This window comes from Gouania willdenowi, chromosome 13 (genome assembly GCF_900634775.1).
Source record: "Gouania willdenowi chromosome 13, fGouWil2.1, whole genome shotgun sequence".
NCBI lineage: Eukaryota > Metazoa > Chordata > Actinopteri > Blenniiformes > Gobiesocidae > Gouania > Gouania willdenowi.
In genome coordinates, this window is record NC_041056.1 from 39,047,881 (window position 1) to 39,069,180 (window position 21,300).

General features: G+C 39.7%; 1 protein-coding gene across 1 annotated transcript; it reads right to left on the bottom strand.

The window, feature by feature from the left end:
* Positions 1 to 2,274: 2,274 nt before the first annotated feature.
* LOC114473988 (probable E3 ubiquitin-protein ligase MID2) lies at positions 2,275 to 20,775 on the bottom strand. Its single transcript, XM_028463815.1, has 4 exons — positions 20,539 to 20,775; positions 6,722 to 6,827; positions 6,447 to 6,641; positions 2,275 to 2,738 (listed from the first exon to the last, which is right to left on the bottom strand). Exons 1-4 carry the CDS (start codon positions 20,773 to 20,775, stop codon positions 2,275 to 2,277), a joined length of 1,002 nt encoding a protein of 333 aa, XP_028319616.1.
* Between the last annotated feature and the right edge of the window lie 525 nt (positions 20,776 to 21,300).

The following is a 21,300-nucleotide window of genomic DNA, read 5'->3' on the forward strand; positions in this document are numbered from 1 at the left end:
TATAGAACACTTGAATGAAACATTAGAAAAGAAGTTGATCGAGGATGCTTAATATAATTTTGATTGTTGAAGTTTATGTTTTGTGCTTACATGTTACCATCGTTGGTATGAGAGAAACTGTATAATTATGTCATCTTTGGACATACAGTAGTGTTTCAGTTGTATAAGGGGTTAGGCAAAATAAGTCTAGACTTCAGCCTAAACCCCTTTCGGTCAGGCATCATTTAGCGGTTGATATTCTTAATGTATACATATTTTTTTTTTTTTTCCTGTCGTGTAATGTGTGGAATCTTTGAATGACCTTAGATCTGGATGTTCACAATGACCGAAACTAACTAACTAACTAACTAACTAACTAACTAACTAACTAACTATACACTATGGTGTAAATAATAAACATCCTGCATGAATAACAGTGGAAATTATTCATATAAATAAATAAATAAATGTGGTTATCACCAGTGACGTGCCGTCAGGGTAGGCAAGGTAGGCAGTGCCTACCCAAGGGTGAATTGATATTTTGATTATTTAATTATCAATTTTTTTAATTTTTTTAATTATCATATAATTATAAATTATTTATTTTTCATTTCCAATAGCCTACAGTACCTATAAGTTTGAAAGTGTCCGCATTTTGTGCGTTTCATAGTCCAAACTAAACAGCGCTATTTCCTGGAACAGCTGTCTTTTTTTTTTTTTTTTTTTCTCGCTCTGCTGTCGCTCCACTGCCTCCATTCTCATTGCGTGATTTTACGTGTTTGTGCATGCACAGTCAGGTCCCCAAAATGAAAACCATTTACGTAAAAAGGCAGTGTAGAGAGCTGCCTTTAGACGTAACCGCGCTATGCTAAATGCTATACGTAAGTTCACAGTACATTAGTGAATTGATATCACGTGACCGCTGCTCTACGTTCTTTAGCTAGTGGGCGATATAACACTACAGTGTGGATGACAGTGCTAGAGATGATAGAGAAACTTTTTTTTGAGGAAAAACTACACCTGTTAAGAGATGGGAGACCAACACCTGAGTTACCAGAGCTTCAGCAAAGGTAAGGTCACAACATGTTTCATACTTTTCACAGTGAATGGTGCAACAGGAACAATTGGCTTCGTGGATGTGTCTCACTGAAGCTTTTCCGAGTTGTTGTCATTTTCTCCGTGTTTTTGTGTTTCCAACACAAACAACAGATGTGCTGCCGTGTCATGAGATATATCTTGTTGGGAGAGTATGGAGGCTATATTAAATAATTGTTTATGTTTCTTTGTTTTACAATGTTGATTTTGTTAGATGGCTAAATGCTTATTCATGTAGATCTTTTTGGGTTTATTTCTTTCTTATTATGAATTTTATATTTTGATAAGCGCATTGACATGACTGTTGTAAATTGCTTTATACAAATTAAGTTGATTGTCAGCAGAAACATATGAAATTGTCATTGGTGGTCTCGATTTGCAACGTGCCTACCCAACCTTAGTGGTCACGGCACATCACTGCATCTGTGACATGACACTAACAGTTATATGTTTGACCTAAATCTGGACGTCTGGTCGCCCTATTTAAAAAGCTTTAATGTCAATGTGTTGATCTTTCAGCAAGTCGATATCACCATCTAGTGAATAACAGGGGTCTGCAACATGCGGCTCTGGAGCTTCATGTGGCTCTTTGACTCTTTTGCAATGGCTCCCTATAGCTTTTTAAAAAATATTGAAATAAATATTATTGTTATTACTATTTTCTTACAGAAGCTATTAATGATTGATGCCCAATAAAAACATAATATAACAATTTGTTAACCTAAAAATAAATCACATTATGCAATGGCTCGGCCACCTTACTACTTCACTTCCTGCAACATCTACAAAATTATCAACTTTCCTTACACACTTTAAGTTTTAAATCGTTTCTGTTTTCCATCATGCACTGCATGCTCCCGGTTTAACTGTGACGCCTGTTTGAACGAAGAGGACTGACAGAATGGAACTACCGGAGCTACGGACCGGTGTTTGCTAACAGCTAATAGACACTGGCAGGAGATTTAAAGATTACTCAAAAATACGTGAATCAATCTGAGCAACACTGAAGGTATGTTTTTCAGGAGGGAATGACACTAACATGATATAAAGCTTGAATAAGTTAATTTTACATGATACCCCTATTTAAAAAAAGAATTGTACATTTTGATAAACATTTTATTTCATACAGATGCCTTTGTGTAAAATAAATTAAGTTCCAATTATGCAAAATTTGGTCTCTTCCTTTTTAAGCTTCCATTCCTAATCACTAACAGGAAGGCCTGTGGAACCCCTGGATTCAGGAGGAGGAGAGACCACCAGCTCCTCAAACTTCTGTATCAAGGTTTTCACTGACCAAAAGCCAACATTGGTGTTCCTCCAACCTCTGCGGCTACTGCCAGGCTCTCTATACGCTGAGTTGTTGTAGAAAAACACACAGCAAGGTGGAGGGAGGCCAGAGCGTAGCCGCAGCCGGCCTTGACCGAGACCCACAGCTGGGACCACTCCAGCAGAACCAAAAATAGTGGGCAGTGTAGCTAAATGCTCCTCGGTCAAAGGGTTGTGAAAGCTCAGAGTTCCAGCGCCGATGCAGAGGAAGAGGCCAATTGTTCTGATGTGTGGTGGAACAGTGGAGAGAGGCTCAGAACTTCCATCGTATACTGCAGAGAAAGAGTTGCCCTGCCTCTGGAACCACCAACCAGCACATCCATCTGATGACATCACACCTGAAAGAACCAGTTCAGCATGTCACAGGTGTTCAGAAAACTCAATTCATGACAAAGTCCCTATGAACCAAATTCTACTGAACAAAATCACAAACCTTTATTAGGTAGGTAATCAAAATCATGTTTTTTATCCTCTTTCCAATTATCAAAAGCCTAATAATAATAATAATAATAATAATAATAATAATAATGCATTGGATTTTAAAAAACGCTTTTACATAGACACTTAAAGCACTTTAAATTGATGTGCATTATTCTTTCATTCCACACGCAATGGGGGTCAGCTACTATTGTAGCCACAGCTGCCTTGGGGCAGACTGACAGAAGCAAGGCTGCCATAGTGCGCCATCTGTCCCTCTGACCACCACCAACACTCACACACACCACGCAAAGGGGGTAAAGTGCCTTGCCGAAGGACACAACGACAATGACTTGTGTGGGGGGTGAAATTATTAGTTAGACTTAATAATATATTTACTCATATATTTTAATTCTTAAGCCTTGGGTAACTTTCCATTGTGTGATTTTCATGTCTTCAACTTTCAACAGACCGCCTTGTCCAAAGCACATGATATCTCCCCAAAACAATAATCGCACAAGGACGCATAGGCACTCTGTGTGCGCACTCACATGCTCACACAGTCACATGTCACACATACACACGCCATACACATCCATTCACACACACAAATACACACACACACACACACACACACCTCCGTCTCTATGACAACCGGCAGATACCAGAACTGGTTGTTTAGACCCAAAGAAGAAACTGTCTTTCTTTTTCACCCTCTGTCCTCACCTCCTCCCTCTCCCTCTATCTCTATCTCCTGGGGGGAGGAGGGAGGGGGACTGAGGGGAATATACGTGTTGGATTAGAACTGTGGGTCACTCGATCATCGGACCTCCGGCTGGGACGGTCACTTCTTTTGTTCCATCTTGTACTTTTTTACTTAGCTTTAGAATAAACTTTTTCATAAAACCATCAATGCTCCGACTGGACTCCATCATTCAACCAGAACAATAAATCATGTCTCCAAATGAGGTCAACCGCAAATTTTGCCGTAACACTTGGATAGAGCGGGATTCAAACCCCAAACCCTTTGGATATTGGACGATCCACTCTACCACTCATCCATAACCCTACATGTAGTAAAATATATTTACAGTAAATACCTATATTTTGTCTGATTTATATTTAAATGTTTTCATCACTTTATTTGCTGTTGTTTTAACATGTAAAGTGTGACTGAGTTTCTTTAAAAGTGCTTTTCAATAAAAATGTATTATTATTATTATTATTATTATTATTATAAAAAATAAAATCCTTACAGGATCATTAGGGTCTTCCCACCACATTTGGTGCTTGGGACCTAAATATGTGTAATTATTTTATATTTAGACAGGGATTTTGTTCATTGTTCTAAAAAGAATGTTGAGATGGACAAAATCAGAATTCCTCATTCCTAGAGTTGGAAATCCAACGACAGAAGATTTAAGACAAACCACTGTGCTGTAAAATGTTTTATCCTTTTTTAATATTTTGCCAAAATGTGTGAATTTGCGGATGCTCTTTTGTTTTTTGTAAGACCCTGACTTGTTGATACTCTGACTATTATTATTATTATTACTACTACTACTACTACTACTACTACTAGTAGTAGTAGTAGTAGTAGTAGTAGTAATAAAAAGCAAATGTTCTAAAGCCTGACAGGTAATAACAGTATTTTTACTTGGTTTTTTTTATTATTTTTTTACAGTTCAAAGAAAAAAATAATCAACTGTAATTAACAAGAGGCATAGATGGAAAAAGTGACAATGCAAACAGTTGAGGGCTAAAACCTACACAAAACTTGTTTCTTTGTGGACAACAAAAACAGACAAAATACCAAAAGAAATACACAAAATTAGCCAAAAACAGACAAGGTGACTTAAAGTACACAAAAATTCCTGGAAAATTTACAAAATAACAAAACAGAATGACTTCAAAAACACACAAATGACTACAAAAATAAGAAGAAAGTAACTAAAACTACAAAACAAAATGACTCTAAAAACAAAACTGTGTTAATGCTCAGATTGGTCTTTATTCTAAATGCTGACATGAATGTTAATCATGTGACCTTCAGACACAATCACACACTTTTGTAGCCCCCACTGTGATAAAAGTCTCATCTCTACAGCAAACGTTTCAGTATAAGCCCCACGCTGGTGGGACTCTAGCCCCATCTTGTGGTCTAAATCAATACTGCAAGTCTTGATGAACTTTAGTTGGTGGTTTTTGTTCTGATTCCAGCCTGGGGCCACACAAGGCCCTTGGTCTATTTTAAAATACCCAAAACAACAACAAGAATACACAACATGGTTCTAAAAATATACATAAAAACAGAAGATAAAATAGAAAATGCACAAAGAGAGAACAAAAACACAGAAAATTACTTCAAAAATACACAAAAGCAACAAAAATGTACAAAACAACACTAAAAACACAAAAAGGACTCCTAAATCCATACAGTAGTTCTGCGGAATAAACAAAACAATATGCAACAACAATGACAAAACAACAACAAATAAACAAAAAAGACTGTTAACATATACAAAATTACAAAAATACACAAAACAAAAGGTAAAAACCATAACAAAAAGATGCAAAACAAAAAAACACTAAAAGCACTAAAAAGATAACTAGATACAAAAACAAATGAGAAAAAAAATGACTCCATAAAATAGAAAAATACACAAAAACTTTGTTGTTTTTGTTTAGATTGGTCATTATTCTAAATGCTGACATTAATGTTGATAATGTGGCTCTCAGACTGGATGTTTGTGGCCCTGCTGTGATGAAAGTTGCCTACGTTTGATCTCGCCCATTGTTTAACATGGGTTCTCAACCTTCAGGTCAGGACCCTATTTGGGGTTACAAAACACTAGGGTCGCCAGATGTCTTCAATAAAGTAAGAATATTTTTTTAAAGAATTTGAGCCCATTTTTGCTTATTTTTATCATTTTTCTGCAACTTCACCAAACTTTCCATATTTTAACCTATTTTCATAACTTTTTCTTGCCATATTTTTGCTCCTTTTAATGCATTTTTTGCTACATTACTCCCATTTCTGTCACTTCTCCATCAAATTTCAATGCCTTTTCATTTTTCCCACTTTCAAGACATTTTTGGCACTTATAAATCATTTCCACCACTTTTCCACCTAATGTCACATATGTTAGTTATTATTGTCACTTTTAAACTCTTCACCACATTTCATGCTCATGCTTTAACCACATTCACAATTTATTACACCCATTATTAGCCACTTTAAAATAATTGTTCCAACTTTTTAAATTACATTATCAGAACCCCCTCCCCTTTTTCTGTTACCTTTAAGTCAATATTGACACTTTTTACAATTTTGGCCACTCTAATTTGAAACTTTTAACCAATTTCTGTGGTATTTAAAATCCCATTTCACAACTGTTTCAACCATTTTTGGACACTTTTAACCCATTTTCTTTCTGAAACAAGGATTGAAAAGGGCTGAAAAGTTTGGGAACCCTTGGTTTAACACACTTTCTTTTAGAGTGAGCTCCACTAAAGTTGTGTGGTCAGTTGCAGAGCCTTTATGTGACTGTTTGTGTGACTCAGCAGTCTTTGGTGCTGACTCACTTTCCTGGAAGTGAGTGTCAGTGAGTGAGTGAACATAGACTAACCTATCCTGTAGAGGGCGCTGTTACACACGTCCACCTCCCAGTAGAACTGGCCCTGTGTCAGCACAGCATCAGCACACACTGTGGGCGTGGTCTGTGCTCCTCTGCTCTCCCATTGGCTGATTGTGACAGTGGGCGGTGCATCAGAGAGGTGGAGGGAGGGGTGGGCAGTTGAAGGGTTTAAAGAGAAATGTAGTCCTTAAAGTAGATAAGAAAAAGGTTAGGGCTGAGATTAGAAAGAAATACATATTATAGAAGCTCAAAGGAAGATTCCTGACCATGAACGGACCGTTTCATATCATCTTCTTCCAGCTCTGTAGCGCCATCCAGTGGTGAGACAGAGGTAGCCGGTAAAATACTCAGTGCTATGGAATTTCTAACTTCCTAGATTTACAGAAATAAAAGAAGGTGAAAACGTTACTGAAAAAGTATTTAACCACAGTTGAAGGAAAGGAATGGGGACACGTTAGAGAACAGTAGCTTTGAGAAGATACTGGAAATGGATCAATGAATGAAGCACATGTTCCTATAAAGGCTCCAAATCCCAGCACTCCCAATGCATGTATACATGTATTTATAATATATCCATGCCTGTGTGTTAAAGGGGACATATCATGCTAAATCCACTTTTTTAGCCCTTAAATGCATTTTGTTGTATATTTAGAGTGCTTAGAAGTACAAAAAAAAAAATCAAATTAGTCTCTTCAGGTGCTCCGTAGATATCTTTATATTCTGTTTTGGTCATATTTTTCAATCTGTTTCAATTTTTCTATTCTCTATTACGTTTTTTGAACTATTACATCACAGTATTTGCAGCAGAACTGCCAAATTAGGACATCGACTCACTTCGAGCAATCCGCCAAGCTCAAGGATGCCGAAGTTACGAGAGGATAAGTCAAAATGTTTGGTTGTTGGATGTAGTAACCCACACGCTTCATTACACCATCTCCCAGCATCAGAACCTTTTCAAAGTGCCTGGTTGAGTTTTATTTTTTACAGAAATGTACCCACATCTGTGGGTAAGGTCATTTTTGTGTGTGAAGCACTTCAATGATGACTGCTTCATCAACCTCCACCAGTATAAAGAAGGATTTGCTGAAAGACTTTGTCTGATTGAGGGTTCAATTCCTTCTATCTTTGGAGACGATGAACAGAGCACTTCGGTAAGCTGTAAATAACGCTAAAAAGTGTGATGATAAGACGTCCCTGTCATTGTTTTGTTAGCATTAGCAGTTGCACCGTCTTCATGTGTTAGCACTGTGTGCTCGTTTTAGATCCTTGATGATATGGCCTACGTGGTTTAATTTAAGTCTAAAGTTTTCATTAGTCATTTCATTTTGCCGTTTTTGTCTCCGAAAAGACTGTATTAAAATGCATTTCGTGACGTTAGCTTGGTGCTAGCGTTAGCTCGGTGCTTGTGTTAGCTCACTTGTTAGCATTCTGCAGGTTCATCATCTTCAGTTTCATCTCGCTCCACTGGGTCAGACTCTGGCTGGAACATGTAAGGCTGGATGGACAAGTCTTCTGTTGTTGACATTTTGTAAATAACGTGTGAATAAAAAGTTTATGCGCCGCTACATAGCCGTATCTCTTCTATCAAACTACAAAAATGGCCGAGCAGGGTGGAGTTGAACCGAGTGTCGCCTGAAGAGGGGGCGGGGTATGGAGTGTCTCATTTGCATTTAAAGAGACAGCACCAAAACGAGTCACTCTCAGAAGCACATCAGAAAAGGGGTAGAAAAGGGGTGGAGCTATAATAATAAGGAATTCAGACACAAGCATTGCAGTTCTGCTTTATATAGACCACAACTGTATGATTTATGTGTAAAAAAAAAAAGGATTTAAAACCATGATATGTCCCCTTTAAGACCTGTATGTAATACACAAAATTAGAGCTAGAGTGGCCAGACCTTTGGTTTTATGCTGGGCAGCTCTGCTTTTTTAAAGGACTGTTCATCACAGGTGAAAGTAATGGAAGTACTCACGTTACTGTATTTGAGTTGCTTTTATGGGTACATGTACTTTTTTGAGAATATTTCTAAATCAGTAATTTTACTTTAAGTACATTAAAAAAAGTTAAGTAATTTGTTACATAATGTTTTGTTTTAAAATGATTAACGGACATCGTGAAAATACAAAAAAATTTAAATGACCAGACAACAATCAAATGCATCACATCATAGCCGACCAATCAGATTAAACGTAATGCACGGTGCCAAAACAGCATTGAAAGGAGGTTATTTTCTCAGTTTTAGAGTTTATAAATGTATATACACTTAGAGCCTGATCATTATTTTTTTATCTCTTGCATTTATTTAATTGGTGTTAATTTATATATATTAAAAAAAAGTATTTTATACAGCTGCCTGTGTGGAAAATAGATTAAGTTACAATTTTGGTAAATTTGGTCTCTTTTTTTTAGGTCTTTACATGAGATGTTTACTGCATGCAAGGGAACATTAGGGGTGCACACGCTTTTTCAGCTCGCGAACTACTTTTTACCACCAACAGCTCCTCACGATCTACTGTGTTGGGGGGGTTATCAATGTAAATAATTAGATTGTAATATTTACACTATTACAATTAGTATTACTATAATATTACTGTTACGATTATTAAAGAATATTCAATCGTTGTATAACATTAAGGCAAGGCAAATATATTTGTGTAGTGCATTTCATACATAAGGCAATTTATTGTGCTTTACATGATTAAAAAAGTGCATCAGAAAAGATTCGACAGTTAAAATAAATAAGAACATTAAATCTGCAGTAAAAACATTTAAAATTAGCAGTAAAAACATTTAAAAAAAATCTCCCTCTCAGTCATACGCAGAAAAAGAGACTTTAACTTGGATTTAAAATTGTTTTAAAGTGCTGACTTCAGTTCTGCTGCAGTTTGTTCCATTTCTGTGTATTAAAATACAAAAATAATATTGAAACAGTAACACTTAAAAACTGAGTTTGATTAAAATATATTTAAACAAGTTCTGATGAACTACGGCCAGCCCGCAGAACGTCTCAGCGCCGAATAACACGTACCACGTTCCAGAGAATTCAGTCAAATGACTCGATTCCACTGAGTAAAAAAAGATCTCTGAGAGGCTCTTGACGTCCACTCATAGAATGTTCATGTCAAATTACAGCCTGACTCAATGAGCAGTAACGAAGAAGTAGTCATTTGAAAAATGCATGGCACATACGGAGTAATGGGCCCCATTCATATATTGGTATGTGCCAATGATTCGGTACCACCAATTGTCGTAAAAAGGGCTCCAAGCGTCTCATCATTGTCATGCCAAACTGCATTCCGATCCAACAAGAACTGAGTAGTCATTTGAAAAATGGGGCCCCCTGGTGCCCCCGTGGCACGTACGAGGTAATGGGCTCCATTTATATATTGGTATGTGCCAATGATTTGGTACCACTAACCGTCGTGATATTTGACTCGCAAATAAATGAGAAATCGACTTTTGTTTTTTTGGAGCTCCTAGGGGGCCCCCTGGGCCCCAAATCGAAAATCAAGCTTCGAGCGTCGATGCGTACACATCCATAGGTTATACCTACCAATGTTCAGCTTGATCCGTTCATGAATAATAGAGCAGTAGTGATTTTAGTGTACACAACAACAAGAGGAAGAACAACAACAAAGTGAGTGGTAGCCCAGCCTAAAAAATATAATTAAGAAAAATGCAAAGCACCAAATACAGTTGCTCTCTTCATCAAAAACCCACAATAAAAAGCACATGTAGCAGTGCCAGTCAGTAGCACAAAGAGTGTTTCAGTATTTATAGCTCACTTTGTTCTTTAGAACAGTGGTTCCCAATTCAGGGGTCACGAACCGCAGAGTGGGGGTTGCAAGATGATTTCAAGAATGCTCCTCAGGAGGCTATAACGACAGATTTACGGCACACATTTGCACGCCATTTTACTGCACCACAGACACGCAGGTGTGTGAGGCAGTATTTAGCTCACAAACACACTCTATTAAGCTTGGGACAATATTTTTAAAATAAAGCGTTGGTTAATAGTAATACTGACCAAAGACCAAACAGAAAGGCCAGTGGAGAGGGCAACAGAAGAGATTGGAAAAATAATGCTGCGAACACACAGCAGGATGGTCCCCCCTCCTCACCGAGGGGACTCAGGGCCAACCTGCTTTTTCCAGAAGGGTGCGGGTCTCACCCTCTCCCCCCGCACACGTTGTCGGTCCCCGCCGCAGGGCTGCTCCGGCCACTCGGCATGCCCCCGTCAAGCGACGGGCTCGCCACGGGCGCTCGTGGGGGTGCGCAGGCTTCGGCACCGGCCTGGTTTGCCATCCAAAATTCCACTGTACGCTGGCGGTCTAGTCCTGGCCGTTGCACTGTCCGATGCGGTACTTAAATGACGAGTGGTCTGGAGCGCAAGGCACCTGACTCGTGTTACCCTCATCTTGCTTGTGTCCGGTTTGAGGCCATTAAACCTACCATGACTAATTATTCTGATAACATGTAAATAACTTTATGGATGTCATGCTGTTCTTCTCTGTTGTGCTGCTGTCAAGCTTGTGTTTGAGGTAATAATGCATGAGTCCTGAGTGCAGTGCACGACCTGAGGGTCTTCTTCTACTGATTATTAGAGGTTGTATATGAACAGATTAGTATGCTAGCCCCTCAATCTGAGGTCAAAAGCTGAATAGTTAGGTTTCCTTTCTGGTAAACATGACTGTGCCATTCTCATTAATTTAGGAGGTCTTGCAGTCCACGTGCGTGATTGACACAAAATGCCTCCGTGACCGACCGGTAAATCACGATAGATGTATTGTGCACCCCTGGTCTACATGATATATGATATAACACTCGATACTCAGGGCTGCCAAGTTTCAGAAAATAACAAAAGTGAGACTTTAGTAACCTAATGCGTTCTGGCAAAAAAAAAGTGTCCTTTATTAACATGGCTTTGGCCTGTTTTAACGTTGATTTCTACCTTCAGACAGATGTTCTCACCTCCATTCCAGTGGCTCTCTCTGCACTGTGGTCTCCTAATGCTAGTTTTAATCAACCAGAAATTAGAAATGAAAACTAACAAGAATTTTGACACAATACATTTATTTGTCAGTATTTCATTTCAACCAACTCTCAATTATTTAGCTATGGACATCATGTTGTAGGTGTTTGTCACATTGATGTCTTGATGACAGAGGCAGGGGGGTTCCACTTAAAACACTGTGGCCCAAGGCAGTGCTACCTTTATGTAGCCCTGATAAATATATACAGTATATATATACAAATATATGAATAATATCTAAAATATTATTATATATTGATCAACATATTTATATAGGATTGACAGTGTTATTTATACTTATACAAAATTATGTTTATTAAATATAATAATAAACAAATTGTGTAAAGCTTTAAGTTCAGTTGGGTGGTTTTGAAGGGGATTCTCCGTTGCTAAAACTCTTTTTTTTTTTTAAGCGTGTGACGTCCCTTCCTCCACTCCACGTTACTCTCGCGAGATTACGTTCAGCCAATCACGTAGCTCGGTCACCTATTGCAAGCAGCCGTGTTTGTTCCCTGTCAGAGAGTGAGGGACACACACACGGAGCTGCTGCCACAGACTTCACCCACCTCAGGGATAGCAGCCATTTAATCCTGCTGCACTTGAGGTTTGAAAAGGAATTGGTCAGGTTTCTCTGGTATGGTACCAACTGATGGTGAGCTTGAAAGATTACTGCCCGGAACTGAAGGAGCCAGTCCACAACTCAAGTGATCTGGTAGGAGGCTGTTGCAGCCTTGTTCTTCCCCCCTCATTCACGCTGCTTTCGGACACGTGGAAGCGTATTAGGAGCGAACTAAAAGCTATTGGCTTTTATTGACTACTTTGAGACTGTAGAAACTCTTTTCTGGTGGTGAGATACCACCGGCTACTTTGATGAACTCGTGGATGGTTCCAAGCATTGGAAGTGGAACCACAACGGCACCATACTCATAAAAAAAACAAACCTGAGTGCACCTAAAGTATACTGCAGCTGTAAATATTGTGTGTAATTGTTGGTTTTCTGGGTGTGTAAATATTGTCAATATATATTATGAACTAAACCACTCTCAACATTCAAACTCAACCAGTTCAAAATGGATGTTTTTGAAAGCCTTGAGATTAAGACATCTAGCGCTGTTCTCATTAGTGGTGTCTCTGATGCTGACGATGAGGAAGTAACAGAGTTCTTAGAACGTTATGGTGCAGTTCACCATGTAGTTACAATAGACTCACCGGGCTCCGAATACCACAATATGTTGGTTGCAGAGTATGCCTCTGGTTCAGCTATGATGGCGTTAAGTTCATTATTGCCATTTGTTTTATCCACGCGTGAAGGAAATATTGGCAACATTAAAAATTTCTCTAAAGTTTACATGATGGATGCAGGAAGTTGAACAACTAAAACGTATTTAGATGATCTTAAACACGTAGCTAAAATGAGTGGAAAGAATTACGCTGAGGTGTTGACTCAGGTGATGGCCCAAATCAGCGAGTCCCTTTCTGAGCTTCATCCTGGAAACCCTGTAAGAGTTGAAGAATCTAATAACAAAGGAAGTTCAGAGTTACCTGAAATGGCTGCTGCTTCAACATCATCACAATCCATTGCGCCCACTGTAAGACCAAAAGCGCAAAGGTTTTCCAATCCTATCACCGCCGCTGATATAAATCCACCAGAAATCCAACGCTATGTTGTAGAACATATTGTCAAAAGTGAGGATGCAGCAATTCAGCCACGTTCATCTCACCGTCTGTGCACCTTTTCTGGGAAAATTCCACGTCCGCTGCATGAAGTTGATTATGATACATGGCGCTGTGGGGTGGATCAGATTCTGAGTCAAATTTTTCTGAAATTCAGCAGTCCCGACTCATTTTGGATAGTTTACTGCCCCCTGCTGCTGATATCGTAAGACACTTGGGTCTCAACCAGTCTGCCAAAAGTCTTCTTGAACAGCTAGATTCTGCATATGGTACAGTGCAGGATGGGGAGGAGCTGTATGTGAAATTTATGGAAACCTTTCAAGACAGAGATGAAAGACCATCAATCTATCTTCAGCGGCTACAAGTAGCATTAAGCCTTGCACTGAAAAGGGGTGGAGTTCTAGAACGTGATTCATCCAAGCATTTGTTAAATCAATTTTGCCGGGGTTGTTGGGATAATACCTTAATTTCAGAACTCCAGCTTAAACAAACCCAAACCACGACTTCGTGTGTGAAACCAAAGGCCATGAGCACCTCAAGTCCAAAACCTGGGTTTTGTTTCCACTGTGGGGAAGATGGCCATATTAAACCACAATGTGACAATGAGCCAAACTCCGCATTAGTAAGTTTAAAACGAAAGCAATTCAATGAGAAGAAACAAAGATGGCAAAAACAAAATACTAAATTCAAACAGTTAAACTAAATTCAGTTCCTGTTGAGGGACAAACTGGAACTGCACCGGACCTACACTGTTCCGCTATGTCAAGAGAGACTGTTTGCAATGCCGAGTTATGCTACCCCAGGCCTGAGGTACCAGCTAAATTGCCTCAAGGTTTGGTAGGGTCAAAATGCTCAGCTGAAGTTGAAATTTCGGGTTTTAACTGTCATTGTCTTTTAGACACTGGATCCCAAGTAACAACTATACCTGTATCTTTTTATAATCATTATCTTCAAGACCAACCGATCCATCATCTGAATGATCTTTTACAAGTTGAGGGAGCTGCAGGTCACGCTATCCCTTACCTAGGTTATATTGAAATTACAATAACATTTCCAAAAGATTTTGTAGGGAATGATATTGATGTTTCTACATTGGCCTTGGTAGTTCCAGATTCACGACCTGACTCATTATCTACTGTGCTGATTGGAATAAATATGCTTGAACCCTTGTATGAGCAATATCAGAGCCGTGATCATTCAACATTCCAGCCCTGCACAGATGGTTATCGAGCTGTGTTAAAAACATTGCAACTGACACATCAACAGGAAGACACTGGCCATGGTTGGGTAGTGAGACAACTGAGTAAAGTCCCTGTGCAAATTCCAGCCAGCTGCACACTAGTCCTGGAGGGTTCAACAAAAAATCTCCCGCACATACTGAGTCAGTCTGTTGTGTTACACCATCCTGCTTCAGCACTACCTGGCGGATTATGTGTCAAGAGCTGCTTAATTACACTCCCAGCTCGTAGCCCTTATAAAATTCCAGTGGTCATAACCAATGATTCAGAACATAATGCTTTTATTTCACCATTCAGTGTGATAGCAGAACTTGAAACCTACCAATGCATTCTATCTGAACATAGTGTGACAAGCCCTCATATTGAGAAGTCTCAAGCCACAGTGAACTTCAATTTTGGTGATTCTCCAATACCGCCTGAGTGGAAAGAGAGGGTCACCCAGAAACTAAATGCCATGCCTGAGGTTTTCTCCCAACATGATCTTGACTTTGGATGTACCAGCCAAGTCAAACATGCTATCAATTTACATGATCCGACGCCATTCAAACAACGTGCCCGGCCGATCCATCCTCAAGATATCGAAGCTGTACGTCAACATCTCCGTGAGCTTCTGAAGGCTGGTGTCATAAAGGAATCCAACTCTCCATTCTCATCTCCAATTGTAGTGGTGAGAAAGAAAAATGGTGATGTGAGGCTATGTATCGACTATCGTAAACTAAATCTCCAAACAATAAAGGATGCTTATCCTTTGCCCATTTTAGAAGAGTGTTTTTCAGCACTCACTGGTTCAAGATGGTTCTCTGTGCTCAATCTCAAATCTGGTTATCATCAAATTGAGATGAAGGAAGCTGACAAGCCAAAAACTGCTTTTGTTACCCCCCTAGGGTTCTGGGAATTCAACAGAATGCCTCAAGGGGTGACAAATGCGCCCAGTACTTTCCAGCGCTTAATGGAGAGATGTATGGGCGATCTTCATCTGCAAGAAGTGTTGATGTTTATCGACGACCTCATCATCTTCTCAGATTCTCTGGAGGAGCATGAGAGAAGATTGCTTAGAGTACGAGATCGGTTGAAGAAGTATGGTTTAAAACTTTCTTCTGAAAAGTGCAAATTTTTCCAAACTTCTGTCCGGTATCTCGGTCACATTGTGTCAGAAAGAGGAGTGGAAACGGATCCACAAAAGATCGATGCCATTAAATCCTGGCCAATTCCACAAAAACTTAAAGAACTAGGGTCTTTTTTGGGGTTTGATGGATATTATCGTCGTTTTATTAAAGATTATTCCAAGATGGCTAAACCATTAAACGACTTAACCAGAGGATATTCACCTGCACGCAAGCCAAAGATATCTGGCACCAAAAAGCTAAGTTTCAGCCCAAGTCAGCCATTTGGGGAACGATGGAGTGCCAGTTGCCAGGTTGCATTTGAAACTCTGATAGAGAGACTTACAACTGCTCCAGTCCTTGGGTTTGCTGATCGATCCCAGTCATACATTCTCCACACGGATGCTAGTGTGACTGGATTAGGAGCTGCTTTATACCAAGAGCAAGAAGGAAAGCTGCGAGTTATAGCTTGTGCTAGCCGTGGGCTATCGCAAAGTGAGAGCCGATATCCAGCCCATAAACTTGAATTTCTGGCACTCAAATGGAGTGTGGTTGAAAAATTTCAAGATTATTTGTATGGCACAGAGTTTACAGTGGTTACTGACAGCAACCCGCTGACCTACATTCTTACCTCTGCTAAACTGGATGCTGCAGGATATCGCTGGTTGGTGGCTTTATCAACGTTTTTATTCAAACTACTGTACCGGGCTGGAAAGCAGAATGTTGATGCGCTTTCTCGACGCCCGCATGCATGTTCCAGAGACGTACCAACTGAAGATCATGAAATTATTGAAGAGTTCATTTCCCAGCATACAGCTGACACTGAGATGATTCCAGAAGATGTTGTGAATGCAATCTGCAAAAGTCACCTAGTCAGCACTCTTAAGCCGGTGGATCCCAGCCAGATTGGTATCACCCTTGTTGAGTCCCTGACAATCGAAGCTGAGGCCATTCCAGAGAATTACAGCTGTGAAGAGAGTCCACTGCTCCCAGTCGTTCCTCCTCTCAATATTAAAGAGAAGCAATACGCTGACCCTTGCATCCAAGAGGTAATGCATCAGCTTAAGACGGGAGAAAAAGTCCCACCAACTGCAAGAACTGAGTTGCCTGAGCTTCCATTCTTACTTAGAGAATGGTCCAAACTGGAGTTAGTGGATGGAGTTTTGTATCGGCGAAGGAGGGACACTGAAAGCACCTCGTATCAAGTCATTCTTCCAGCAGAACTCTGGCCAGTTGTCCTGAGAAGCCTCCACGACGACATGGGCCACATGGGGATTGAACATACACTCGACCTTGTCCGTACAAGATTTTATTGGCCCAAAATGGCTCTGGACGTGGAGCAGAAACATCTCGACTTTACGACCACTTGAACTCTTGTGTATGGATTTCCTAAGCCTTCAACCCAATTCCAGCAATACTTAAGACATATTTGTCCTCACCGATCATTTTACCAAGTTCGCCCTTGCTTTCCCTACACCTAACCAAAAAGCAAAAATGGTGACCAAGTGTTTGTGGGAAAATTTTATCATCTACTACGGAATTCCAGAGCGAATTCACACTGATCAAGGACAAGACTTTGAATCAAAATTAATAAAAACTGTGTGAAGTCGCTGGCATCCAGAAGAGTCGTACTTCCCCTTACCATCCAAGAGGGAATCCAGTGGAGCGATTTAATAGGACCTTGCTGAGTATGTTGGGGACTCTAGAAAATAAACAAAAGTCAGAATGGAAACAATATGTCAAGCCATTGGTTCATGCCTACAATTGCACCAAGAACGAGGTTACAGGACCATCTGGCAGAAGAGGAAGATTCTGAAAGTGTGGTTTCCTTAAACATCAACCCACCTACAAGGTATTTCAAGGTTGAAAGACATGGAGACGTGCATGTACCTAGTCCAAATGAAGACGCTCAGAATAGTGAGCAAACTGAATCAACTTCCCCTCTCAATGAAGCTCCAGCATCCGTGGAGGAAATGAGGGATGAGCACCCTTAGTCAGATAGGGAGGAAGATTTAGGAAATTATTCTGAGAATGTGCATGTACCTAGTGACCTGTTTCGGGGCTTACCAGAATCAGAAGAGGCACTAGCCGAAGCCCCGTTGATTCAGTCCATTGAAGAAGACCCGCTAAAATCATCCAGCCCCCTAAACACTAACCCTGTGTCACCTGAGGACAATACCCTCAACTTAGTAGAGGATCCGATTCGACGCTCTAATCGTCGTAGAGCCCCACCTGTGAGGTTTCAGTACACTACCACGGGTAATCCCTTAATAAATGTAGTCCAGACATTACTGCATAGTTTGTCTGATGCGTTAATATTCTCAATGTTGGTAATCCTACCGTTCCATCTATACATGCTGATTAGTTAACATGCGACGGGACGTGCATGGTTTAAGGCGGGGAGGGTGTAGCCACATATATAAATATGTGAATAATATCTAAAATATTATTACATATTGATCAACATATTTATATAGGATTGACAGTGTTATTTATACTTATACAGAATTATATTTATTAAATATAATAATAAACAAGTTGTGTAAAGTATTTAAGCTTTAAGTTCAGTTGGGTGGTTTTGAAGGGGATTCTCCGTTGCTAAAACTCTTTTTTTTTTAAGCGTGTGACGTCCCTTCCTCCACTCCACGTTACTCTCGCGAGATTACATTCAGCCAATCACGTAGCTTGGTCACCTATTGCAAGCAGCCATGTTTGTTCCCTGTCAGAGAGTGAGGGACACACACACGGAGCTGCTGCCACAGACTTCACACACCTCAGGGATAGCAGCCATTTAATCCTGCTGCGCTTGAGGTTTGAAAAGGAATTGGCCAGGTTTCCCTGGTATGGTACCAACTGATGGTGAGCTTGAAAGATTACTGCCCAGAACTGAAGGAGCCAGTCCACAACTCAAGTGATCTGGTAGGAGGCTGTTGCAGCCTTCTTCTTCCCCCCTCATTCACGCTGCTTTCGGACACGTGGAAGCGTATTGGCTTTTATTGACTACTTTGAGACTGTAGAAACTCTTTTCTGGTGGTGAGATACCACCGGCTACTTTGATGAACTGGTAAAAGGTTCCAAGCATTGGAAGTGGAACCACAACGGCACCACTCATAAAAAAAACAAACCTGAGTGCACTTAAAGTAGTGCAGCTGTAAATATTGTGTGTAATTGTTGGTTTTCTGGGTGTGTAAATATTGTCAATATATATTATGAACTAAACCACTGTCTAATATTGCCTTATTTATTGTCCATTCCCTCCTTGAGTTGAATCTATCTTCTGAAACCCTAGTCCAATACTACTAAACGTCTAAAAAAAATTACTACTGGTAATTAAAATTGCACCACATATTACGACGTAAATGCTACATTTACTTCAGCTCTCCTTGTCTGCAACAGAAAGGAGGTAATTAAAAAGCTAATTATGTCAAAAACATTAAAACATCAAGTGATTTTTGATTGAATGAATGGCTTAGCAGCAGACTCAATGTCCATAGAAATACACTATTACATACAAAAATATTCACAAGAACAGTTCAAATGAACATTAGATTAGACAAGGCATTTGTTTAATTTACTATGAATTTATGCTGATAAAACCTACAAGTGCAATTCAGCTATGAGCAGTGTTCATAACACTGGTAGTAGCTAAATAAGAGTTTTATTTAATTTAAGGTAATGTCTAGCACAGACACACACATGTAGGTCGCACACACATGTAATCATATCACAATTTATTTGTTGTAAAATCACGATCATGATTTTTTTTTTCATTTAAATCATTTAGACTATTTTAGTTATTTACCAATAAAACAAACCAATTCACCTACTTAAAATCATTGCCCTAAATGGGAAAAAGGAATAAAAGATAATTCAAGACAAGGTAATTTTCAAATATTTTTTTAAATTGCATGTAAACTGGTTGAAAGTACAATTAACATCAAACAAAAGGGCTGACAAGTTCTTATAGTCACACAGTCTTTTTACTTTGTTAAAGTAAAGTAGTGTAGCATTAGAATTAGCAACACTTGCTACATAACAAGGCTATTCTATTCTATTTGTTATTGAGGTGACACACTCATATTAATAAAATCCAACTTTAAACAGTGTGTGAACGCCTCATTTCACACAGTTTGGACAATCAAATCCTTTACAAGATAAAACGTTAGTGCTTTGGTTACATTAGGCCTGGGTAATAAGAACCAATATTCATATCTCTATATTTTTCCTCAAAATGGCAATAGGTGATATAAATCATTTATTTTTAATCAATAGTCTTACAAGAAAAACAATAATGGGTCAAAGTCAGTGGAGCCACAAGGACCCTTTTATTAATCACAAGCAGCACAATAATAACAATTTGTGTCACTTTTGACTTTTTCCTTCATTAAGGCTGAAATGTGATTAAATTATGTAGTGTTGTTTTTTTCAGGGGAGCTCTGAGTTGCTGAAAGTTGTTTTTAAAGTAAATCACATTCAGGACACTGTCTCTTTAAGAATGCCTTAGCAGCAGCTCTGCTACACAGAGTATTAGTTAGAGAAGAAAAACACATGCAGTGTTAGTTTTTTACATGAGTAAACTAACACTAAAACACACACACACACCAATGTAAACAGTGAACAAAATTTAATAGTTACATACTATCTCAGACGGCGTCTGTCCTCTAGATCTTTCTTTCTGAAAGCATGTCTATGAGTCGGTGTGTTGTGTGAGGTGTCGTTAGACATGCCTCGTCAAGACCCGCCTTACGTTGCTTCTGATTGGTTTATTATTGTGCGATGCCTGCCATGGTTGGTTAGATTTAGGCACCAGGAGACATAGATTGGTTTTCTCGGTCAGCCAATCAGAGTTACTCGAGCTACGGCAAGCCGCGAGGACCAACGTTCATATTCATGAAAAAACTTAAATGAAAACTTTTGACTTTTGACCCTCAAATAAAATAGGAAGGAGGGCAAATTCCTGTTTACTTCAATATGCCACCCAGCCTTGCTTTTGGGCAAAGTCTTTCCACAATCTTTATGTTTCTGATTGTCTCACCTCTGTATGCTGGAGCTGGTCCTTAGGAGCTGAACCCTGGTCCTTTCTGACACAGTCAAACCTCAGAGTGGGATAATGTGGGAGACAAGCAGTGGCAGAGGACCATTTCCAGCATGGCAGCTCCACAGGATGCTGACAGCAGGGACACAGCACACAGCAGGAGGACGGTGGCCACTTGGAACAAAGACGCCCACGCAACCCAGTTTCTTTAGCAGCGTCTATGCAGTGCACACACATGGGATGAGAGCAAGGAAGCATGAGAATGACCTCAGAACGTTGTTTACAGGCAGGGCAATGAGAGAAGTGCTGTAAAGAGTCTTCATCCTCTCTGCTGCACTGCCCCACATCACACTTTGTGAGTCTGACTTCACGATAGCTGTGCTTTCCTGCCATGCTGTTCCCTTTGTGTCATTCCAGGGGTTCAAAAAGACACTGGCCTTTAAAAAAAAAAACAGCATCAACCATCAGCAGAGCAGTTCATGGATTACACTGCACTAGAAAGTCTCTACGATGTTCAATAATAGTAGATTACAGAGATAAAACGAGGAGAAAACGTTGATAAATCCTCCTGTTGTTCACTTCCTGTGTGTCCCAGCAGAATGGAGCCCTGTGAGAAAAAGGTAGATGAGCAGAGCAAAGGAGACAGTGATACAGGGGGGATGTGGGATGAGAGGATGCCACTCCGCCTTTTCAATGGAAATCATGGCTTGGCGTTGCCATGGTTACGGCTCCTTTAGTAGACAGGCACAACAGCAAGATAAT